This window comes from Watersipora subatra, chromosome 3 (assembly GCF_963576615.1).
Source record: "Watersipora subatra chromosome 3, tzWatSuba1.1, whole genome shotgun sequence".
Lineage (NCBI taxonomy): Eukaryota > Metazoa > Bryozoa > Gymnolaemata > Cheilostomatida > Watersiporidae > Watersipora > Watersipora subatra.
Window position 1 is genome coordinate 75,050,999 of NC_088710.1, and position 26,323 is coordinate 75,077,321.

The window sequence follows — 26,323 nt, forward strand, 5'->3', positions numbered from 1 at the left end:
ATGCTGCAGAAATTGTTCGCGCCATTTGGCAGAAAGTATGGGTCACATGATCAGATTGCGACTATATGATTAGACGAGGCTGAAACGAAACTGTAAAGTAGCAAGCATCTATATTTGATATGGGCTTTCCGGTAGAACCCGAAGTGTTTGTCATAAACTAGTGCTACGAGACGTTTTATATCGGGCCTTTTATTGGCCTTTAATTTCACGCGATAACATCACGTGTCAAAACATTAACCACAATGTTTAAGTACGTCATTGAAATAAAGAGAGTCCAAACTACGGCTATGGCTACGATTAACTGCTCATTTTTTAGCTTTTAAGAGCTTATAATCACATTTTCACATATTTTGCACCTACAACACAGCAGAGTAAGGCATGGTGAATCTTTTGATACCAAATAACTGTGATGTGAATTTTGTTGCAAGTCAACCTTCAATATTTCCTGGCTACTTGAGAGTGAAGTTTATGACGAATATTGATTATTGAGTGTTGCTAAGGTATTCTCAACTATTAAACATATAGGTGGATGAGTAAATTTTCAAGGAGTTATCTTATGTTTTTTAAATTCCATTTTTTAACTCCGCCCTCCAACTGATTTAAATGTTTAATATTTTGTTTGAATTCAGCAAAGAAAAACATGCGTAGTGCTGCATGAATATCCTTGAAGGAAATGAAATTTTCCAAGTTAAATGAATAGGTTTGAGTTCTTAGATTTGCCGTTGCAAAATAATATTAGTAAAATATTGCAAATGCAATACTCGACAATAAGTCTTCATCAAAATGAATTGCAATGTCAATAATTTGCACTCCTAACTAAACATGTGCATTGAAAAAAAGAAATACTTAGCAGTGAGTTCATAACAAAGACTGCTTTCTAAATTAAGAAGCAATAAAGCACCTATTTTTCTCTTCCCGCACGAGGCATCCCATTTGTAGAATGGCAGTTTGTTCAATCAACAGTATACAAAGACTTATGTCCTACAGTGCTCTTAAACTACGCTCCTAAACTAAGCTAAAATGTGTGACAACTGTATAGTCTAAACATTTTACGAAAAATTGCTACAGGGTTGACCATTTTAGTAATGATATTCTTAAGGAATAATTATATTATTTGTCCGGCATGCTTGTTCATGAGAAAAATCGCATGACAACAAAAATGTAAATTTTTGTTGTCATAAATATTCAGACAGCAGATCTATCAAGCTAACTGAAAAACATGCGGTATTGCTGCATCATTCTCTTAGATTCAAAGACTTTTAGAACCTTGGTTAAGCCTAATAACTGTCACACAAAAAACTTTGTTGTCAAAATTGTTACTGGCTCATTGCTATCAAACCTAATTTTTCAAATATGCTCATTTAAATGTTAACAATTTTTAACATTTGCAAAGGAACAAAAACTTATTTTATACAGACTTGCAAGGTTTGCAGCTAGTTGATCAGCAATACAAACATCAGCCAATATAATTTGAGCTGTCAAGATCGGGTATCATTTCAGCTAGGGCGGCGAAGTATCTGCCATAATAGTCAATCACTCAGGTGCTCAAGGTAACAATATGATGAGGCTAAGCAAGAGATTGTGACCCATCCCTGTCGTCCAAAAGAGCCGACAACTGTGACCATTAACAGAAGAGGAATCTCACATCATTAGGTTCACTTATTCATGCAGACACGTTCTTATTAAGTAGTGTATCCAATGCAATTTATCAATATTCAGTGTCAAAAGGGGTTAAAGCCCTCTAATGATAACAATTTTGTACTGATAACATATTTGTTGCAAAAAACCACAAGTTTTCAAAAAGCTGTAGATGGCAAAGGAAAGTATAAAAGTAAAGAACTGAGGCAGTTTTTTACATACACTAGTCTACAACCATTATTACAAGAATTAAAACCCATGTTCACATGGTCTTCACACTGAACCCGAATTGATTGTCAAAAGATCCGAAATTGGCTCTCCAAATTACAAGTCAAAAGGGTTCATTGCAGTCGTTCTAAATTTTCAGAAACATTTGCACTCGTATGAACCTTTTCAGCCCTGATCCCAGCTATTGCGGGAGAAGTTGTGTTCACTTGGGCCTGATTCCAACTATTTCGGGACAGAATATGAGTAACTTTATTGATACTCCTTTATGTAAACGTATATCATTTTTTAAGCTTTATTCCGAAAGATAACAGTCTGGTGTTCATTTTGATGCTAGGATTGTGGTTGGATAAAAACATTTTACCAGGTAGATCCTGTGTTAGATTTCAACTTCTTCAGCTCTGAAGGTCGCCATTTTGAATACATTTACTGAAAGTTGTTGCTAGATTTCTGAGTCCATCTAACGTAATTATGAGTTCAGGTGAACAATTCAGCACTGAAAACGATTCACAACAACAGAATGATGAATTATTAGCAGCATAAGATAAGTTTGAAATGTACTACAACAGAATAATTGCATTATTATATTTTTTATTTCGAAATATTTTTTTAAGTTGATTAAACTTTCCATAATTTTAGTAGACACAAATAACATGGTAAAGTACATGCATTTACTTTTGGATGGTGTGGTGCAAGAAATTTAGAAGCAAGAAAATTATGCTGTTTTTATATAATTTTTATTATCGTTATGGTGTTACTTGTAGGCGAGGTTGGAAATGAAAGTGATGATTCTTTTACTAGTGGCAATGACGGTCTGTCCAGAGCATCTACATCTGTCAGTGATTACCAGCAACAGATAGTTGTAATTTATGAAGATTTATTTTATACATTTTTTGATAAACTTTCTTTTTATACTCATTTTGATTCACAATCTGTTTACTCATTTTCCTCGATTTCTAGATGATATTAGTTTGGTACTCAAATTGTTTGTATCTTGTTTGTCTTATTATCATAATTGCAATAATGGTTGTTTGCAGTCATTAGAATGTAAATATTGTCTATATCGAATGTAATTATGATATATATACATAATAAACCAATCAATCGAACTATGAATCGGAATCTCTTTTATGCCGTAATATTGCCTATAGACTGATAGCTTCAGTTCTACTGGTTAGAACTCCAAAAGTTTTTTTGCAACCTGCTCTTAACACATTTTCCCATCATAATATGTTATTGGGGGTGTTATCAAACGAAAAACTGACTGATAGCAGCAACCAAACATAAACTTTTCGATTTTCGAAACACATATTGATTTGAATCTCATCAATAACATCTACTATAAGTCAACTTCATGTGCATATATTGGTAGCAAATTGCAGCGAAGAATATTCCCAACAAGTTGCAAAAAAACATTTTAAATTATCTTGAACGCAACATTATTTATGCCCAATCCAATCCAAGTCACTTTATTAAACAAAAAGTGTGAAAAATTAATTAGGCCTGGCAGGCTGTCAACTGGAAAATAATTAGTACTGAAAGGGTTAAGTGAATTTAACATACAACCTCACCCACATGTATTTGCGTACAGGTGTGTTTCAACATCGATAATTTGGTATCATTACCAGTGATTTTTAGGTGTGACGTCTGTACACTGCAGTGACGTTTATCTAGTTTTATTTGTGTTTTAATTAATTAATGATCTGAATTTCAGGTCTGCCCTTCTTGCAACTTGTGAAATGTAACTATGGATTAAGATTATATAATTTAAAATTATACCCCTTGATGCAAAAGCTATAAACGCCAAAGTATCCCAATTTTAATTAACTTTCTAAATTTGCTGTTTACCAACTCTAGTTTTTACGATATCGCGAACAGACTACGCACACTAAATATTACATAATTTGATATCTTAGCGTGAATCAGACATTAATTAATGTTGCTAAAAAGACGAAACAACCTTGCTCGTATTAAAAATGGTAAACAGTACCTGAGAATAAAAATATATACACAGCGAGGCCACCAGCTAGGTGCTCAATGCCAAAAGAAACACGATTTGACGACGTGCAGATGTTGTGCATGAGGTACCATAGCCCTAGCATTTATAGTTCATACAGAGCCATCGAGCCATTTACACTCGATGGCTCTGAGTTCATATTGAACTTCGTAGTTCTTCCGTTAGACCCCGTAAAGGACTAATATTTTCTTTTTTTTCTTTTTATATCTCAGACTACCAATGTACATGTGCTCGAAGCGTGATAGCGTTTGTTCCATGACTAACGAGATCGCGTTGTTCCATGAACATGTTCCATGTTCCGTAAGGCGTTTGAGTTGTGTGCTCATAAAATGTTGCAAATTGAATGCAAATATCAAAACGCGCAATTCGCTGAAGGCGAAAATGTATTGCTAGAATGGAACTGGGTTCCATATCAAGGCCATTTTTTCCGACTAAGGAGATTGCTATTGAAGATTGCTTGAAATCTGATGAGAGACACTGGCATAATTTTACAAAAAAGAATGATTACAATAATCATGTCATCTACATTAATACATGGCCGAAGAGGTAAAAAGGCGAAGGCTAGTTCACTTCATGTTATGTTTATGTTCACTTCATCTTTTGGTTTGATATCTTATATATTCCTTACAAAGTTGTTCTCTAAAGAAAATGGTCTACAGCGCACAAATGCTAACAAAAGCATATATAGGCATTGCTGGCAAACAAGAAAAGCAGAGTATAATGCAAATGACAAAAATCAGTTAATTTTGTGAAAGCAGCATGTTTCCCTTTTTATTTTATTTCTTATAGCAGGATTGTATGAATACTGTAGTTGACTTGTCAGAGGATAGAAAAAACGTTTAGAGATGAGCGATTGCTCAGAATGGAAGACGATAACAAGCTGTTAAACTGTTGAGAAAGCTAAAGGCCTTTGATTAGACGCCACAAATAATCAAAATGGCAAAAAACCAGCTACTCGATTGAACCAATGATATACAGGGTCTGTATATCATTGATTGAACAAAGAAAAAATTCTACCACTGAATAGTTTGGAGTTGTCTACCCAGTTCTGATTTGTAAAGTAAAAGGTCTTTATTTATGTAGGTCAACGCTGTGTACAGATTTTTACCAAACTAACAAATCTATAAGGAAGTACTCTTTTAAAATAAAGGCTGTAACCACCACTCAAGAAAGTGAGCAAGTATAGATTTATAAGTCCTCATGGCTGGCAAACTAATATGTTAAAACTAATCTATATATAGCCTTGTGACATCAATGATATACAGCCCCCTGTATATACAGGGCTATACAGGGCTGTATATCATTGGTGACATCATCTCTTTAGCCTCTAGTAAGAGAAAAATATACGACCAAATGCATTTTAAAATGCCACCTTAATGACAGGAAAGACTAAAAATACTACATAAAGTTTTACTTGTATATTTTTTGAACATGACTCACAAAAAATGGCATGCTGGGTAAACTACACATTTTAGATCGCACTACTGAGTGATGCTCACAGTATTACTGTATACTACTAACAGTGCCTACTGAGTGATGCTCACAGTATTACTGTATACTACTAACAGTGCTTACTGAGTGATGCTCACAGTATTACTGTATACTACTAACAGTGCCTACTGAGTGATGCTCACAGTATTACAGTATAATACTAACAGCGCCTACTGAGTGATGCTCACAGTATTACAGTATAATACTAACAGTGCCTACTGAGTCATGCTAGCAGTATTACAGTATAATACTAACAGTGCCTACTGGGTGATGCTCACAGTATTACAGTTAATACTAACAGTATCTATTGGGTTGTTGAGTGATGTCAGCTACATCAATCAGGTGACATTGCCAGTATTTATTGAAACAAGTGCCATGATCATCACTGCCAACATTCATGTATGAGTTTTAAAAAGAAATATGGCGCTTATGCATATTACTAGCAACCTGTACTAGTTCTATTGTACAAATTGTTTATGAAATATATCATCCAACACGACACTATCAATATAAGATCTACAACTGACTGCTCAAAGACTTCCAACTCTTTGAAAAAGAAAGTTTTATTGTTTTCAGTTGTCTCTTGGTCGCTTATTGTATAAATTAAATCCTATTTTATATATTCAGAACTTTTGCCATACCTATTTTTGAAGTTGCTTTCTACACTTCTATTTAGAGAACTCGTTGAGCTGTCACAGTTACATGTATTATTCATTATTAAAATGGTAGTGTTTCCCTTCAATTGTATAGTAAGTATGTATGTTATCTGAGCATACACAACCGCAAGGTGTGCAACACGGAATCGCTATAGCATAGGTCTTTAGAACCGAACAATTGACATCAACTCGGCCAAAACACAAGTGAAAGATAAATGTGTTCATTTGGAGATGTAACCAGCTATTGTAATACTCTCTATTCAGAAAGCATTTTAAGCCAAAAAGGAAGAGAAATTTCTATATATTTACTTTAATAAATATTCCATGCAATGTTTTTCTACAATATTCCGCACTGACAGACGAGCTCAAAATCACAAAAATCTACTAGCATCACTGTGAGCTGCTAGAGATTTGACTAGAGGTGTTTTTGTTTAATTCAAAGTAAGTCATTCGCATGTTACCACACATTTTTAGGGTTTGAGCATCTATCTCAGAAACGATGAAGATTGGTATAATTGAAGAAGTTATTTCATATTAACTAAACTGCTGATAGGTTGTTAAAGAAGTCAGTATATTAGTAGTAACTGATTTATATGACTAAATAAGTGAGAGTTGTCTTATCTAACTCTAGCTAGTTCTCCAAAGGCCTTTAGATCAGAGATACGCGAGTTTGATCACTCTGTTCTTCCTGAACCTTTTAAGCAAAGCGCTCTTCAATATTTGGCATAACTGCTAATCTTTTTATGATAATCCGGATTAAATGCGAAGGAATACTCGATAGTATTAAGATAAGAAAGAGGAAACCTATGAATGTACATTTATTGTAGTATGATACAAATGTATGTAACAGATTACAAATTATTTAAAAGAAACAGGTTGCAGCAGTTTGTTGCAGCATGGTACAAATACATCAGTGAAAAGTTCTATAAAAGTCTTGTATGATATGAATATTTAGCAAGCATTTACACTTTGGAGATCCTAAGCTCACTATTCGCGTCTAAATAAGGTTGGGATAGAATTAGTGATCACAGTCTAATATTACGATTGATTCTCTTCATAAGAACCTGGTAAATCAGGTCAGCTGACTCTGGCAGTAATTGAGAAACTCACCAGAGAAAATGTTTTTACATCGCATATCTACACTCATGTTCTACTGTATTTAAGATATTGTCAAAATGAAAAAAATGTTAATTAAATATATGTCTGTGACAATATTGAACAGACCACTAGTCAGTATTTATGCTAACTTTATAGTATAATGAGTGTTAAGCAAGGTTCTAAGGCTAGGAATACTATCGCATCAAAGCCTAGTTGACAATCCTTCTGGAGTTGTCAGCTCTATTCATGGCTGGGTAGTCTTATGATACAAGTATCCATGGTAACCCATCAACTAATCTAGTATACTGCTATTTGCTGTATGGACTGAAGATTGCACCGAGTCCCATTGTTGACACATTCTGTGCTTTGAGACGAAGAGCCGCTAAACTTGAGGAGCACAGCTCATTGCATACATCGCTGCCTGCAACACCCAGTATTAATTGTATATTTCTTATAATCATAGCTGCTGGTAAGGAGTGAGCTTCAATTTTAAGTCATAAATTTGTAACTAAACTGATAATGAACTAAGAGTGAGTCAATTATTTTTGTTTACAAGGAGAACAACTTTTAGAGTATATACAGTCAGTGTATCCCTCAATAGTTAAAATATTTCTTTTACGACTTAATAACGAAAGCTTCATTTTGTGAAAAATGTTGCATACATTTTAATTTTAAACTTGTTCCAACAAGCAGAGGTGACTCAAGGCCACAGCCGCTGTCACCTCATCTTAAATTCTGCAGATCGTTGTAAAGTTACCACCGACCCCTCTGAATGTTTGTGTAAATGTTTACTACTGGCCGTAGTTCAGCTCACATTCACTGGTGTTGATGAGTTCAGAGTCGGGCCTCAGCTTTGTTTACTGGTCTTACTTGAATAATAAAAGTGTCTTTGCGTGAGAAATAACAACTGCTTCATTTGAATATTCAGTCATGGGAAAACATGGAATTTCTTTCAAATAAATTTTTTTAGATAGGAGTCTTTATACTTATCACTAAACACGTTAATACTTTGTTATTTAAATACTGTAAAACATGAGGAATGAGGCTATATATTATCTGAATAAAATTGATCGTAAGAGATGAGGATATATGTTATCTAATGAAGTTTAGCATGTGAAATGAGGCTGTTTCTCAAATAGAATAAAAAATGAAGACTATGGTTACATGTTATTTAGAGCACAGGTAATGAGAGTGTTAGTTAGCTGAATAAAGTTGAGAGCAAGGAATGTGGCTGTGTTATCTGAATAATGTTAAGCGTGAGGGATGTGGCTGTGTTATCTGAATAATGTTAAGCGTGAGGGATGTGGTTATTTTTTTATAGAATTATAAGTTTAGTTAATATTTGACATATAAATTACTACAGTCTTTTTCACAACCCCTTCAGAGAAACCACGCCCCTTCAGAGAAACCACGCCCCTTCAGAGAAACCACGCCCCTTCAGAGAAACCACGCCCCTTCAGAGAAACCACGCCCCTTCAGAGAAACCACGCCCCTTCAGAGAAACCACGCCCCTTCAGAGAAACCACGCCCCTTCAGAGAAACCACGCCCCTTCAGAGAAACCACGCCCCTTCAGAGAAACCACGCCCATAAAAGTCTAAAAAGAGGTTGTTCAATAGTGCAAAGGATCCCGTGTTCATTATTTGTTAGATAACAGAATTTAACTAGAAATACTAGCCTCTATTAAAGATTGCAAATATCTAATTATCTGAATAATGCAATTCAAAGTGTAACAGTTGATATGAGATAAGAGAAATGGAGTAACGAAGTAAATAGCACACCTGTACTTTACCTCCTATTGTGCTATCAGAAACGACTTGACTGACATTTGGTGCACCCATGCCTATCATCTGCGGAGTTGTCGTCAGGTTGTTCAGGGGTGGAATATGTTGAGAGAAGGACATAAAGTTGGGCATAGCAGCAGTTGATTGTGTCATACAGCTTTGGTTTGCTAGTGGCATGTAGGTCTGTGTGTTTGGATTTGATGTAGGCCAGCCTTGAAATCCCTGAAATATTATGGCTCCAGTAAACTGATGCTCTTGTGAACACTTTGAAGATCAGTATCGGCTTTAGACATATACATATATGTTAGTAACATTATGCAGTGTCACTTATACTTGTGTAAAAGGGGTCAGCTGAGTCACACTTGTCACTATGCAACAAGTGTCAATTAAATTACTTTGTTAGTTATGAGACATATATCGGCTAGATGGCATGTGTCAGTCATGTCACATGTGTCAGTTAAGTCAGAATGTGACAGATGTGACAGTTGTGACATGTGACAGTTGTGACATGTGACAGTTGTGACATGTGACAGTTGTGACATGTGTCAAAAGATTTAAGGGCTGAATGTAATGCACAAGGTTGAGTCATTCAAGCAATCAGCTATAAATTTCTATAAACATTATAATTGTAAAGTGTGCATGTTCATACTTCTCTCCACATTTACAAGTCACTTGGTCTGGCCAGGTATTGTGTTAGATAATTTGACAGCCGGCCCATTTATAACACATAATTTCAACAGTGCTATAGTACTTTTATGACTGCCTTTTTAAAGATGCCAATTTTATTGGTCACTTTTTGTACAGTGCCACCAATATTTATATAATAACACTAATAGTCATATAATAACACTAATAGTCATATAATAACACTAATAATTATATACTAACACTAATAGTCATATAATAACACTAATAATCATATAACAATAATAGTCATGTAATACCACTAATAGTGATATAATAACAGTAATGGTAATATAGTAATACTAATAAACCATATAATAACCCTAATATATAGTCATACTAAATTGCTAGCAGCGCAGAGAAGTGGGGAAGACCACAATCATCCAGTAGATTCTTTATTAGAAATATGCAAAGTACCCTACAGGATGAAATTATTCACGGAGTTAAATTTCGCGAGAATTGTTTTTTCATGCATACTCGCGGACTAAATTATCGCGGATGAACACATTCGCAAATAAATTAATCTGTGAAAGCTAGCAACAGAGTAAAACCTTCACGTGCGTATACCACGTGTTCAGGTTTTTATTGAGCTAAGAAATTTATGTCGATCATGCTAAGCTATAAAATTTTTGACTGAATCTAGAAGTTTTCCTGAATATTCATCAACTTGAAGGCCTTTGTTGAATCAACAACTTGTGGTAAGTTATGAGTTTTTTCAACGTAAAGAACTGCAAGAGAGGTTTTTGCGATGATGATGATGTCGTGCTGAATTCCAAATAACTTGCGACAACCTTGAATAATTTTGTAAAGAAGTGTGATGCATTGGCAATGGGCTTAACTCAAAGCCCTAGCAATGATTTTAAAAGAGTTTGAAACTCAGCTACGTTTACAAACTCTGCATAACGGCTAGTTTTTAATTTGAGGTAGTAGTTATTCTTCCTTGTGTTAAAAATAAAACTAATTATTCGCAGATATTAATAACTAGCGGAATTGACAGTACGCAAATTCGTGAATTATTAAATCCATCGAATAATTTCATCCTGTAGGGTATATGATTTGCTTTTGTAAAGTTATCTATAAAATTGTTAAACATAAATAACTCCCTCCCCTGCTGCCTCCAACTCCCTCCCCCTGCTACCTCCAACTCCCTCCCCCTGCTGCCTCCAACTCCCTCCCTCTGCTGCCTCCAACTCTCTCCCTCTGCTGCCTCCAACTCCCTCCCCCTGCTGCCTCCAACTCCTTCCCCCTGCTGCCTCTCTTTCATAGTCTTTACCTCTTAAAGAAGTTCTTGTGTATGTTATGCTATTGTCAGCAAGGGTAAACACGGTAGGAGTGATAAATAGGCTGGTCAAAAATGTATACATGATAAATGGGTCTGTCAAAAAGTGTTTATTTGCATAACAAATGGTAGCCACAACAGCCAAATAAAACTTAACCGTGATGTGCTATTAATACATTTGTATATTTTATACAAGTGTTATTAGACACAAATATACGTATATATGTTAATTTTCTTTTTTTTCGTTAAAGGTATTGTAAAATGCTCAGAATGTTTGTTAAAACTTTTAAATTTGTTGCATTTTTTAGCATTTTGGGAGCATGGCAGTTCACAGCACACAATTTTTAAATAAGATTGACTCTGAGTCTAGCTCACAGCTCAAGTATGCGCTACTCCTGTATTTTATTATTATTGTTAGTGATAGATGCTACTGAGGCCTTTCACTGACAATCTACTCAGGATGTCATCAGCTGTTTGATTCCCTGATTCTTTTTGTACGTCATTTAAGCTCGTGTCAACAATCAGTTTTTAAGAGAAGCGGATTTGATAGAATGCAACCATTTCTCATCACCCCTAAAATTACACCAAAAAAGTAATCTTATAATGCAGAAAATAAGCAAAATTTTTAAAGCGAGGCCAAAATAAACGGCAGTGGAAATAGTTCTGGTGTGTCAGAGTGTACCTTGGATAACATTGTCCTGTTGTGACCCCTAAGTGAACTTTCATTATTGCTAGTTGCATTCCTTTGTTCTTATAGAGTATTTAATATATTTTTGTAAATTTACCATGTGAGGAATATCATGCGGGACGTACTCCTGGCGCCCCATAGAAGCCATGTCATAGGAAGTGGGAGCAGCAGCAGTAGTATTTGTCATAGTTCTCATTGTCTGAATTTGACCGTACCTCTCCCTTTTGCGCCACTTTGCCCTTCGGTTTTGGAACCATACCTATAGTGAATTATAGTAGAAAATATATTATATTATTACCAGCATCTAAAAACAAAAACGTAAAACTATTTTGCATTTTAATTATAGCGTAAAAGCCATGTGGGCCTCAGCCAATCGCAGCCAATCTCTACAACGGTATTCTTAAGTTAGCTCCTTATAACTGCTGTGAGCTTTCAATGGCGGCAAATTCTATGCATTTTATGAAACTTATGAGAGGGCAGATAACTTTATTTTAATAAGGAGTAATTTTCTCTTGGAACAATTTATAACGATTTGGCACGCTCGCGCAAGAGCTGTAGTGCAGGGCAGTGTAGATGTTTAGCTAACTGTCTACTCTGTTGACTGAAAAATAATGTATTTTTTAAAACAATTCCTACTAAAAAAAGTTAGGACTGCATTGTTAACACCTCCATCTTTTGAAGAGCGTATTGCTAAGGAACTTGAGTCTATTGATATTCTACTGCATCAGCTTAAAAATCAACAAAATTTAATTTTACTTATGATTTGCTTTTGTTTGTTTTAGATTTATTTGAATATGGTGAAAACATGCAAAATCACCTATTTTCACCTGTACTAAATATATGAAAAAAACTATTATTTAATTTTCTGCCATTTTTGAGGTATTGTATAAACAGCAAATAAATGTGTAGTAGGCAGCATTCAAACTCACAATTTTATACAGGATGAGACAAATCTATGTTTTAAATGTTTTTAAACATAAAACACAAATGGAAAATGTATTCCTGAATAGCTATTAAAATACTCTAGTCCCATGTTTAAAATGGTTACGTCACTACGCTATGTGAGGCATCTGTAAATTTGATGATATTAGTATATTTTCTTGAGATTTGCATAAAACATTCAAGAGAGAAGTGCTTGCTCCTGCATCAGTTATACAGGCCTCTACAGTATATCTGTTTGTCTGCCTGACATCGGCCACACTCAGCCCTGCTCACACATATTCAGTTAATTGGAAACATAGCAAGGGTTTGTTCTCATCCCAATGATGTGTCACTGCCCAGAGGCATATGTCAGTTGCGCTGACTTATTATCTTTGAGAAATCTGATAGCTGATGCGAGGGAAGGCTGTGAACACGAGCGGTGCACTCATATCGGCTATAAAGTAACGACTAACAAATATAACAAAGGAGTGTGGGCCTTCTCATTTCGTAGCAAGAGGATGTGTTTCTTCTCTTATTTCTCCCCTTGATTCTTCTTCGACTAATTTTTACATGTGTCCTTTAGAGTGGCAAATTAAGAAATAGTTTTATTCAAAGTTTGGCACGAGTATCTATAATCTGAGCGCAGTTCGCTTACGCCGTATCTTTCACTTTTCAAATGCTAGATTCGAATATTAGCCATATAATATTTCAAAATTCTGAGTAATTCTGCTCTCTAGTTATTGTTTCAGGCCGAGTGTCAGTCATAAAGGCATAATAGTTGATATAGAACATAAACATTCTGATGCCAGGCTTGATGCTCGACCTGTCAGTCGAACGTAACGAATGCTGCAGAATTACAAAGAGCTCTATTTTGTTCATCGCTGTCAGGGCTGCCAATACTGCCACGACTGATTGTTAAGATCGCAGCGTGGGGGCCACAAAGAGCGCAGAACATTCATGCACCCGGTGCTCTACACTCCACTCAATCTCTCATGTTTGTTTATGAGTCTAGTGCAAGCCTGGGGAGTGCACTCATCGGCCAATTGCTCACAGATAGGACAACAAGCATTAAAACACCAGAAATATTTCTATTTCTACTGCTTCTAAATAATTAAATACATGTAGTTTAACTTTTTAATTTAAGTGATGCAATCATATTATTTGTTAAACCGTTATTTATAGTGATGCCTTGGAAAGAGCTCGTGCTAGCTGCTATTTCGATAAAAGGGCGTGAAAGAGCAGTTCACCGCAGTCACGCTAGTGACCTTCACCATAGCCCCAGGAAGATCAAGACTCGCTTGTAAAACTGACTAAGAGTTTTCGGCGGTGCGGGAGCCAAAGGGGAGCCTGTGTTTTGACTCAACACCACTGCAAACGCAAGAGCTGTTTGTATTTTATATCTAGCCTTTGAAATGAATTAAGCGTAATGCTGCAGTACTGCTGCCATAGCTGATTGGTAGGCGCTAATTGAATTGACTAGCTGTTATTTGTTTAATTGAAGTTAGGTAATTGAAGATGTGGCAAGTTTGGACTGAAGCAGCCATCGACAGCTTCTGCTTACACAAATTAGAGATAATGAATTTTGATGAAGTCAGATTGATCAAGTCATTATGTTATTAAATGGGGGAAGCCTCTGCCTAAATAGAGGAATCCCTGGCGCTGTCAACCGCTGCCAATAGAGATAGCGGGTAACCCCCTGACCCCCAACACTCCGGCGTAATTAAACAAAGGACAGCCTTATTAAACTTATAACTCATTTACTTGAGGAAAGAATGACTAAACTTTCATTAATAGTGAGATCAAAGTTAAAGGCTCGTAATAAAGTTTTGTAAATGGTGGAAAGGATGTGGAGACCGATGGAAATGTTGCCTTTGATTTTCATGAGCAGTCATGAAGTCTCCTCCAAGTCTCCGCGCAGCTGTTCAAGTTTATTCATCTATGGAGGAGTGTTGGTTAGCATGAAATACAATCTCAGACAACATCTCCATCTCTGACTCCAATTCAACCACAAGGGCATCAACAAACAACCCCCAACAGCCTCTTGCTGCCTCTCGCTGCATATCGCTGACTATCATTTTACACACAGACTACTCGAGTCAAGTTCTCTCAGCCAGCCCTTAAATTGCAAAAGACCTGGGACAAGTATCTCATCAGCCCATTTCATTCAGAAAGATGCGCAGGCTAAAAACAAACGCAGGTTAAAAATAAACCAGGGTTTTTTAAGCAATGCTTCTAGTATTAATATTTATGTATTATGTTATGACATATTAATGGTGTGATGAGAATAAAGATACAGAGTGCATTATGCATTACGGCATTGATATTGCACTACATTTTACACAGATGCACTGCACTAAGCTTACGCATAGACGTCTAATACATAGAGTGCAATGTGCACTACAGCATAAACAGTAGCAAAATACAGAGAAGTATAGGAACCATCCGCGCCATTTTGAATACGGTTGGTTAGCTCAGCACGTCTCACACAGTCTAGGGTGATCTCAACATATCTCACACAGGCTAGGGTGATCTCAACATATCTCACACAGGCTAGGGTGATCTCAACATATCTCACACAGTCTAGGGTGATCTCAACATATCTCACACAGGCTAGGGTGATCTCAACATATCTCACACAGGCTAGGGTGATCTCAACATATCTCACACAGGCTAGGGCGATCTCAACATATTTCACACAGGCTAGGGCGATCTCAACATATTTCACACAGGCTAGGGTGATCTCAACATATCTCACACAGGCTAGGGTGATCTCAACATATCTCACACAGGCTAGGGTGATCTCAACATATCTCACACAGGCTAGGGTGATCTCAACACATCTCACACAGGCTAGGGTGATCTCAACACATCTCATACGGGCTAGGGTGATCTCTTCAGTTCTCTATATTTTTGGTTCTTTTATAAAAATAAGCGTGAAATACGTCAAATAAAATTAGAGAAAGAGGTGATCAAGTGGGCTAGTGTAAACTATCTGACAGGTTTAGATCGCTTGCTAAAAACTTTTCATTGTACTTCCTCTGCGTTACCAGTGCCAGTGTTAGAAAGCATTAGAAAGTTGGAAGATGAGCTCTCAAGCATTTTAATGGCAGCGCTCTGTGGTCGGTTTAACACTGATTAGCCCCTTTTCTTCTAATTGACCTTTAATTAATGCTGTTTTACAAGCTTGAATTTACACAGCTCTTCGTCTGTGAGTCTGCGCACTACACTCTCAGCTATACTGACCCGGCAGCGGCAGCGCTGATGGTGGGACAGGAGAGGAGATCATATGAAGGAACACCCCTCACATATGTGCAGTCACCTCCAATATGATTGGCACCCCTTCTATTTCAATTCGCGAGTACTGTTTTACAAGGCTGGTCAGTTACTCTGTATCACGACTCAAATATAAAAATAATTAAAAAATATTTTTGCGTTAGAATTACGTGCTTTCAACTAAAAGATTCTTTAATAGTTTTTTGTGTGGAAAAACAACCATAACAATAATAATAATAGTAATTGGGTTATTGATTGGATGACTCGACTGAGAGTTGATGCAAAGAAATAGCTATTAGTGCAACAGACAGCCCTGTTAGGATGAGCTAACATCCTCAGGAAAGTCCTGTCTATCTCATTCTAGTAAAACTAGGTCGATGACAAAAAAAAGCATCAGCTTAAACTGTAATAAAACCAATAATCATAATATTAGTAATATCAGCAGCAGTATGTAAGTCTCTCCAGCAGCACTATGTAAGTCTCTCTATTACTCAACTATTGAAAGTTCTATGCTTAAATTGTGCCTTTGTTATTCTCCTACCCTGCCAGACAAACAAAGAAAGCGCTGTTTATACTGGGAAAGCAGCACTCAACTGACAACGTAGCTGCTCTTCCACGAGTACCCTGTTCCTGACTGGATGGTTGTGAACATAAGGGTCCTGATGCGAGCACCCGACTTCTACCTTAGACTTTTACCGTAGGCTAACGTTGGCCACTTTAGTCAAGTTGCTTGGATTATTCTCATTGACAAACAAAGTTTATGCTTTTGGATACTTGCATTACACATCGTTATCATAATAGGCTAGAACGGCTAGGCGTTTGAGAATACTTTATATATATTATAAAGAATGTATTTTGTTTGATTCTTTTTAGAACCAAAAAACAAGAATAAAAACTTAAAGGATTTATGTATTTAAAGCATTAAAGGAAATACATTCTATAAAACTTCCCTGTAAAAACCAAATGTGGCCCAAACAGACAAACAGACAAACAGACAAACAAACAAACAAACTATACGTAAAAATTACCTTGATGAAATAATAAACAGCAGAAGAAGTTATCATTGAGAAGGGAAAATGAGTGTAGGCGTAACCTTCTCTTTCGCACACTATATATAATTTAAATATACTTAATTTATATATTTCTTATTATTTGTAGGTTTATTTTTAATTTCTACTAGCATTTTTATTTTTACATACAGAACTGTAATGTTTCAAGTTTTTTTGGACACCGTTAGTCGTAAAATCATATATTAGAAACTAGGTTGTGTCTGCCCAAGTCTTACATCATATCGACCGTAGAAAGAAACCTCAATTGGCAAGTTGAGGTTTGACTGTACACCTGGAGGTTTGACTGTACACCTGGAGGTTTGACTGTACACCTGGAGGTTTGACTGTACACCTGGAGGTTTGACTGTACACCTGGAGGCTTGACTGTACACCTGGAGGTTTGACTGTACACCTAGAGGTTTAACTGTACATCAGGAGGCAGATGTTCGTGTGAAAGATCAGTGGTAAACCGCCATCTTAAAAGGGGACTAGCGATAAAGGGTTTATGAGTTATTTATTGGCCCTGATTTCACGCGGAGACAAAAATAAACGTGTGAGAAATGCCATCAGTCTGCCTTTAATTGTGTGGTTTAGTTACACTACCATCTACCATTTCAATAACCAGGTGCTTTTCTGACAGCGCTGTCAGTTTTCGCCAGTATTACATAAGATGTTAGCAAAGCTAACCGACATTTTAATTAATAATAATATTGGGACCTGTTTATCCTTATTAGAAAAGGGCTCTTTGTTATCCCCTAGTCATGAGCGTAACCCTGGGTGCCGCGACAACCATCATTGAGTGAGGATATACGGCTTACCTGCACCCGGGCTTCCGTTAGATCACACCTCATGGCCAACTGTTCTCTTGCATACACGTCGGGATAATGTGTCTTCTGGAATATTCTTTCCATTTCTTCTAGCTGGTAGCTTGTGAACGTTGTGCGATTTCTTCTTTTTTTTCTTTTTCCGGACTCACCGGCATTACTATCTTCACTGCAATGTCCTTCACCTCCGCTGAGGTTTCCTGTCGGAGTCTCGGGAGGAGTTTGCAAGTTACTAGAGGAATCATTGTCAATATTTGGTGCTTTACTGTGATTGTAGTACGGTTTGATGTCTTCTGCTGCAACTAAATATATAAATAAACATATATGAACAAGAATTGTATAAGTTACCAGAACATTATTTAACACTTTTGACTATTTAAGTCATTTTATGTGTAAGTATAATTATAAGTATATTTATATTATTATTAAGGGGTGATTGCATGCAGGCCCTTGGCATTCGCCTTTAAACCATAACTGTCACGAACAACTTTTATCGTATTTACTAGGTCAATCAGACACGCTGATTCCGATTTTGTACTCAAAATAAAGATTAGTCCACTAACTTTCAGAGTAATGAAGGCTTTTTTACAGCATTTAAATATCGGTCTCGAAAACAACACGATCGCCATAACAAGCTCCGCCCATAAATACGTGACGTAACCTAGCTTTTTAGGAACAGAAGGTACGTAGGGATGTTTATACCGATTTAGAATAATAGAGATGGGTGTTTTACAATCTACTAATATCTAAATTCAGCCTTAAAAATAATATCAGTCTTTTCTGAAAGGTAGATAAACTATTTAGCATTGCATATTTAAAAAAAGCGCGATAACAACGCTAGCTTGTGATAAAACCGCGCTTTTTGAGCTCATTTTTCTCGGCGTTCAGCCCATTTAAACATCATGTGACAAGCTACGAGCAATTTTAAATAGTTTATATACCTTTCATAAAAAACTTAAATTATTTTACAGGCTGGATTTAGATAATTATGGGTTTTAAGACACCCATCTCTATTATTCTAAATCGGACTAAACATTCCTAACTTCCGTTCCTGAAAAAGCTAGGTTTCGTCACATATTTATGAGCAGAGCTTGTAATGCCGATTGTGTTGTTTTCGAAACGGATATTGAAAAGCTTTAAAAAAGCCTAAATGACTTTGAAGGTTAGTGGACTAATCTTTATTTTGAGTACAAAATCGGAATCAGCGTGTCTGATTTACCAAGTAAATACGATAAAAGTTGTTCGTGACAGTTATGGTTTAAATGTAGCATCTGTTGACAAGATGTGACGAGTGCTGTGGGAAAACAGGTGCCTGCTTAAAGACACTGATGACTGGCGCAAGCACTACATGTATGCTGTCGCTTTTAGATCCGGTCTGAGTGAGAAGTTGAGTATTTAGTCTTGACTAGTGCTTCTTTAAAAATTTTATTTTCTAAAATCTTTTAACTTTTTTGCAGTACTAAAGAATATTTATTTACTATATTTATCTGTTGAGTCTTTAAAATTTGTAAGATTGTCAAAACTTTAACAAATGATACGTCGTGTATTAACTCATGCAATTAATATTTTTATAGCAGAATATTTCAAAGTGCAGAAACTTCGCTACACACAGATAATTTATTAATTTGAATTAAATGTTTTGAATTGCAAATTTATATTTTAATATTTTTAGAAAAATGTTTGCGTGCTTACGAATTTTTTTGTTCATATTGATAGTCGTAGATACGTAATATTCAGATAAGACTATCTCTTAGTAAGCCAGTCCAAACTGATGAGTAGAATCGATGCCAATCATAAATTGAAGAGTATAAAAAATGCTGTTTACCTACATGAAAAGATGACAAAATTTAATATTATAAAAAAGCGAGGTAAAATAAAGCATATAATTCAAGTCCACACTTGTGGTTTCATTGATAAACATGTCAAGCAGTTGTCCAGCGTGGCGCCGAGCTAGGTTCACTTTACAGCCGCTGAGGTTAGGATGTCCCTACATGAGCTGCCCTCTAAGCCTCGCAGTCGAGGTAATTGGAGACACCGCAGCTGAATCGACTTTCATCTTCAATTCCAAAACGCTGCTGCTAATGTTACTATGCAAGATTTCATAGACACGCAGCAAAATCTACTGCCTACTAATCAACAGACAATTTTATGTTTCGTCAACGACAGCAGAGCCATAAAAGAAAGCCTCTTGTCATTTGCATCATGTCAACCGCTGTCTTGCGTTATATCTTTCTGCTATCTCAACCTCTACAAACTTTTCAATGCTTTCTCAGTAACTGTACTGCCTCTAGTGTCACTACTGATCTCAACTCCTTGTACTGCCTCTAGTGTCACTACTGATCTCAACTCCTTGTACTGCCTCTAGTGTCACTACCGATCTCAACTCTTTGCATGTTTATCACATATTCAACAAATAAATAATAAAACAGTAATTTTATAAAACTCTTAAAAAATGTGTCACACAGACGTCATCGCTGAAAAAAGGAAATATTTTTATGTAATTATTTTTAGTAACTTTGAATTTTGTGGAAGGAGTATTTGAGAAACGTATACAAAGGGTTGCGACAGAATACGGCGCAGACACGGTGGGAGTCTACGGAAGGAGATGAGACGTAGTGGCAGCCACTTTACATGTGTTTTTGCTTACGGTTGCTGATTCATCCATCTTATTAGCTTTCAACTAACTGATAATTGTAGCCCTGGCATGGTTGGACACGGTGAAAGTGTGGAGTTGAATAATTCCTTGGTAAAAAAACAAAGAGAAAAAGGTATTGATGAAAAGTGGTAATGGCTATGATGAACTGCACTTGGTAGTTGAGGCGGCAAGTCTGCTGCCAGACTTCTGACATGTGAAGTAGGACAAAAATAGTTTGTCTAAAGGTGCTACGACAGCGTTAAGCTGATAAAATGACCTAAAATGAGCTGATGAAAGGGCATTAGTTTTCCATTCAACAAGAGTTCACAGTACAGTATAAACCAGCTGGTTATAAAAGGTCTCTGTTACGACAAGCAGCAGCAGTACGAATGACGTGAGTTCTCACTGATCTCTGGTAGAGAATTTTACATCGAGCCTTCATAGATTTACTCCTGCTAGCAATATCAGCTAGCATATTTATTGTTTATTGTTTAGATTTCAGGATACTTGATTGCTAATCTTGTAGCGCTGATAGAGAAGAGTGAGAGCTAGTAGGAGAGCGGCGACTAAAGGCAGCGGCCGGAGAATAAATAGCATAGATACGCCAATTAATTGTCTAATTTTATAAGATAAACAACTTTCTCAGTATTGTAATGTAATTATATTTGTATCCAACCAGCGCTACCTCTCAATCAAAATAGTTAAAATTACATAATGAATGACTGAATGAAAACTAATTATAAAGAGATATGAACGCATCACCTGGCATCACCTGTCGATAAAAAGTATAATAGAGGGTGAAGACGTTGGGCAGCTCGTAGCGGTGCAGATGAGAAAGAGTAAGGAATAAAGCCAAGGAGAGACCATACAGACACAATTTATGTAACACTCAAGGGCTGTCCTTACGCTGGTATATAGCTTGCCGTTGATCTCGGTGAACTCTCTAATCAAAAGTGCAAAAAAAACTCGTTTTCACTTTCCTGAAGTTTCAGAAAGTTTTGGTTTTTGTAATATTGTGTATTTTGGATCTCTCTTTTTCAAGATGTTCGCCAATCCATGAAAATGAAGTTTGTTTGTTTTGCTTGGAGTTAAAACAAGAGCTATGTTGAGATTACAAGAGCTTTGTTCATCGCAACGGCAGCAGCCAAACAACATGTTATAACAATAGTAACAATGCTGGCAATAACACTCTACAACACTAGCAATAGCGCTACCAATAATGTTAGCAACGATGCTAGCAACAATGCTAGCAGCAACGCTAGCAGCGACGTTAGCGACAGCATTATCAGATACGCTAGTAAAATTTCTAACAATAAAACATGTATTAGTGCTAACTGCAGAGAAATGTATTTCTTGTTGAAACTTTGGTTTAAAAACCAAATCGAGATTTCTTAGATAATTCTGATTGTGCTGGAGAGAAGCAAACAGGGAGAGAAGCAAACAGGGAGAGAAGCAAACAGGGAGAGAAGTGACTTGACAGAAGAGTGATTCGAAAGAAAGGGAGAAAAAGAGAAAAAGGCAGCCATAATTTACCTTGCTTAGTAGAATTTAGAATGTCATTAATCGTATGCTGTTGAGTCTTATTCTCCATAGTATTTCCATGTGGCTGTTCGGTGGCTGGTATGTACTCGTGCGGTCGGCTGCTACGTACTGTTGTATAGCTCGGTGGCTCTCCTTTGGCCATGTACTGCATACTCATATCACCTACAGCTTTGCCAGCGAAGTCCACGCTTAACATAGCACCTCTTTTATCGTCCTGCGACTGGCCGCCTCCTAGAACACCACTCATGTAATTTCTCTCTCGACTATCCACTCTTGATTCTCGCAACTGACTAGCTGGCGGTGCCTGCTTCTTGTCCTGCCCGATGTTGAGGTGCGTCTGCTGCCACAGCGGATCCGTGAGAGGCTCTATACGTAAACTTGTAGGCTGGTCACCATAGTAACGCACACACACATTCCCGCTTTACACAAATGCTGCCTCCAGTAGTTCTCATCAATTAGGACACCCCTGCTGACCATGCGGTTGTAGTGACAGCGGGACATGAAAGTAGTGAGGCAGTGAGAGTGAGTAGCTAGATGCCAAGTTTTATTCATTTTTAAAGTAAAGTATTCAGGCAAACTTTGGCAATTACAAATAAAAATGCTGTTATTATGTCAAATACCTTTAAAAATACATGTGTGGAAGGAATCTGGCAGCAGGCCGAGTTGGGCAAATGTTGAAATACTTACAGTAAATATTTTATAGTGAGATTTAGAGCTTTTCAAAGAGCTGATGAGGCAGAGCTTGTCACCAGTCTGACTTCTCGCTTGCTCTGATGAGAAGCTCTACCTACGAATCAAGGTTCATAAGGCTTGCTTAAAAACTTATATTAAATTAGCTATAATAACAGCGCTTGAATCATTTTTCAAAAATCAACAATATTTTGTCGATTGCTCAAAATTATTAGCTATCGAAATAGAAAATAATAACCTTTAGAACTATAGACATAAATTTTGTTACTATTTGCCGCAAGTACCCGATGAAGGATAAGTTACTGGCTGCGGGTGGAGGCTAATGTGATTTTCTTGTTTTATTCAATTTGTGTTCTTAGCGTATATCAGCTCAAAAATAATTCTAGAATTATTGCTTAAATAAATTATTACTAGCCTTCTGCTGCGTGTTTACTTAATCACTGAGGATTATGAAACTCTTTTAATCTACTTTTATAACTGATTAATGCTAATGAATTTATTGATGGTTTATTGATGGTTTATTGATGGTTATAGGAGACGTAGTGGGAGCAATCTAGGGACGCTTATAAATACATTCTAGACATGATATATTTGTAGTTTGTGTTCGAGTGCTTCAACATATGTCCTTTATCAACTAAAAATGTCTGTCACAGAAATAGTGTCACCCGCTTAGACCTGTCCATCACCGGCTTAGACCTGTCCATCACTCGCTTAGATCTGTCCATCACCCATGTCATCTACAATTGAATTAATATATTACTAATGGTTTTGCGGAGTTGGCCACAATTTATATAAATTAAATAATTATACGCAACAAGATAGTGGCAGCCGGGGTTCACAAGCGAGGAAGTCTTTGAGGTCGTAGCACCTCACTTCTTTGTCACATTTTTGCGCAATGCCCAGAAGCGGTTAAGAAAAGTTTTCCATGCTACGGTTTGCCATTTAAATATTGTGTGAGGAATTAGCTTAGAGATGTAATATTCAACGCCTAATATCATAGATAGTTGATAGCGCAACCCTTAACCTTTTCTGCAGGTATTTCTAACCATTACTTGTATTAGATTAGCTGAGATGCTAATACGCGAAAATTACTTGCACATTTCTCAGAAGACTGCGTGAGGGATGCTCACTGGGTAAAAAAACTAAGTAACATCTGCAATACGTTATTACTCGAGCTTTATTTTATAAAACAATATACCCGCACATACCGCATTCATTATAATGAGCGCCTCTACAAAAACATCAATAGCTCGGCGGCTCTTTGAAATGCCTCATGTAGATGTGCAGTGGTTCAAGCTGCACATCCCGAGCCGTCTTAAGGGAAATGTTCGTGTTTTACCTGGTTTTTTACTAGAATTTGCTAAAACCAACTGAGTTTCTCTTTGTTGGGTCGCTCTTCTATTCAAAGTGTTGGTCTGGCTATCATGACTCGCCGCCGGTTGCATCAGGTCTGACTGGGTACCTCTATTGTGTAATATTTCCTCCGTAATTACCTCTTCATTGGCTATTATAAGCGCACCCAATTATCAGAGCAACAAAAGCTAATCTCAAGGAGCTGCCAAAAATCTATAATGCGTAGTATAATATTTAATATAATAATATAATATATAACTAATAATATAAAAAATGCAAAATAACACAATCAAACTGTGTGGGCCTAAAATAATGTCTACAATTAAATAAACTCTTATCGATTTTGACAGGTAAACGCGAGTGACCACCTGGCTATGGATGTACATAACAAGCACCTGTCATGTGATGACACAGTGCTAAGCTAAAACCTGATACGAACCGCCTGACTGCCTCCAGTCAAAGGTCTGACCTTCTCTATAACACAATCATGAAATTTAATTCAAAGAACCTGAGCACAGCAGGAGAGGGAAATCTGAATGCTAAGAAAAGAGATGAATTGACAAGCAAACACACAATTTCATGCCGGTCAAAAAATTTAAAAGTCGCAAAATTGCAATAGGTTGGGAAGCATTTCGATTCAAATCGCCTGCATGGCTACCTAGCAGCAAATATTGCTATCTAGCTAAAAGCATTGCTACCTAGCAGCAGACATCTACGTAGGCGTAAATGTGTGTTTGTTATTGCTAAATATCACATAACGTACACTATTTGATGTTGGCAATATAAACAGATAGATTCTCCAACAAAACCTGTTCCAGTAGCCAGACACTGTTGGTGTAATCGGCAACATATGGCTTCACAGTATGCACTGCGACCCGAAGCAAGCAGCTGTAAAAAACGTTAAGTTTTTTACTTCGCACTTTCAAATCTATCAGCAGACTAAAGAAAGATAGTTCAAAATAGTTATCAACAAAAGAGACAGCACGATAAACACGCATATCTATAGCTTGACTCATAATAATTCAAAAGAGAAAACTCTGTCAGCTCTCCATTACAGTTTCAACTGAGGGGTATGAATAACGTATCTCTCCAACTTATTAAATATATTGGGTGTCGTCTACAACGAGAATGGTGACTTTCAGCAAGGACAGCAACTATAATACTGTATAGCAGCCTTAAATAAGTAGATATGAAGCTTATCATTACCAATCAGAGCAAATTAGATCATTAGACAAAAAACAAAAAATTACATAAAGAGTAATAAACCGTAATTACGCGTAAGAACAAGCTTTTTCTGCATAACCCTGTTCTATAATGTGGATTGGCAAAATGTTGGTATCTGGTATTTATTATTTGGTATTTGGTATCCGGTATTTGGTATCTGGTATAAGGTGTAGTGGATTTTTGAGAATGTAGGAATCTAATGGATGATCATGAAGATCGGGGATATGATCTGAGTATGTAGGTGGCAATTATTTAACAACACAGCTCAGCATTTAAGGGCATTTAGACGCTGACCTTGACTGTCCATAAAAACAACGTAATCATAAAGTATAATTTTTGAAAGCGCTCTATTTTTGATCAGTCTCCTACACAAAGGGATACCAGCTTGGAGCAGCGTATGGCAAAGTGAACAATATACATTTCTGGTAAAAGAACAATTCCTTTTGGTTTCACACCTGTTTCTGAGCTAAGCTAGAGCGTGTTGAGTTGATGATCTAATTTTTGAAATAACAATGTTGACATGGTTTAAAATTGTAAAGTATTGTCTATTTGTATGCCCTGTATTTGGCTGACGCTGTCACTATTGTTTATGGTGGTAGAAGGGCTGTGTACAGTTCTCCTTAGGGTAAAATTGATATTCCGTGACTTGGCAGTATTCAGAGACACAAAGTTCTGTTTACATTAAAATGATGCATAATCTGTCGCATGCTGTAGCGGGTTTTAACAAGTAAATGATATTGTTGATTTAGTCATGGTTGATATAATTTCAATATATATGCAACAGATGGCATACATCAGACTTTTACATGCCTTCAAATATACTTCCTAAGAATAACGCTATGTTCAATTTAAAATAGCTAACTTGATACGTAAAAAGGCTTTGAATCATGTTTGTATGTTCTTATACAATAAAAGAATTAAAAGAGTATGTATTTTGAATATAAATTTTTGACATGTCGAGACATGGCACATGGTGATGTCACCTATGAAGGTATTAGTGTACTGTGATTTGAGTACCCAATAAAAACAGTGCCTCCGAAGATGAGATGATTTGGGCTTACAAAAGATTGTAACTTTTTGAACAGGATTGCTTTGGGTGACTCTAAGAAACTATCAGTTGCTGATATCATTACACATTATTATTACACACACTAACTTATCCTAGAAATGCATTAGATGCTACAGCAAAATTAAAAGACATGAAGAAACCATGATTTCCTTTTGTTTCCGAAGTAATCTTATTTTGACTGAAAA

The 26,323-nt window shown here is 36.5% G+C and overlaps 1 protein-coding gene across 2 annotated transcripts; it reads right to left on the reverse strand.

Moving 5' to 3' along the window:
- Positions 1–6,827: 6,827 nt before the first annotated feature.
- LOC137390346 (ALX homeobox protein 1-like) lies at positions 6,828–22,122 on the reverse strand. 2 transcript variants are annotated; one of them, XM_068076679.1, is made up of 5 exons: positions 21,794–22,122; positions 17,620–17,927; positions 11,656–11,817; positions 8,916–9,129; positions 6,828–7,546 (listed from the first exon to the last, which is right to left on the reverse strand). In XM_068076679.1, the coding sequence occupies exons 1-5, from the start codon at positions 22,047–22,049 to the stop codon at positions 7,434–7,436; spliced, it is 1,053 nt and encodes a 350-aa protein (XP_067932780.1). In that variant the 5' UTR covers positions 22,050–22,122; the 3' UTR covers positions 6,828–7,433. The 2 variants fall into 2 exon arrangements, with proteins under 2 accessions (XP_067932780.1, XP_067932781.1); XM_068076680.1 differs by having other exon boundaries at positions 8,905–9,129.
- Positions 22,123–26,323: the final 4,201 nt, after the last annotated feature.

Excerpts from the sequence above, each read along its gene's own strand:
- LOC137390346 (XM_068076679.1), bottom strand. The coding sequence starts at position 22,049 with ATGAGTGGTGTTCTAGGAGGCGGCCAGTCGCAGGACGATAAAAGAGGT. Across the intron at positions 17,928-21,793 it reads TCTAAATTCTACTAAGCAAG|TTGCAGCAGAAGACATCAAA; the intron begins GTAAATTATGGC and ends TTATATATTTAG. Across the intron at positions 7,547-8,915 it reads TTCTGATAGCACAATAGGAG|GCAGCGATGTATGCAATGAG; the intron begins GTAAAGTACAGG and ends TGGGTGTTGCAG.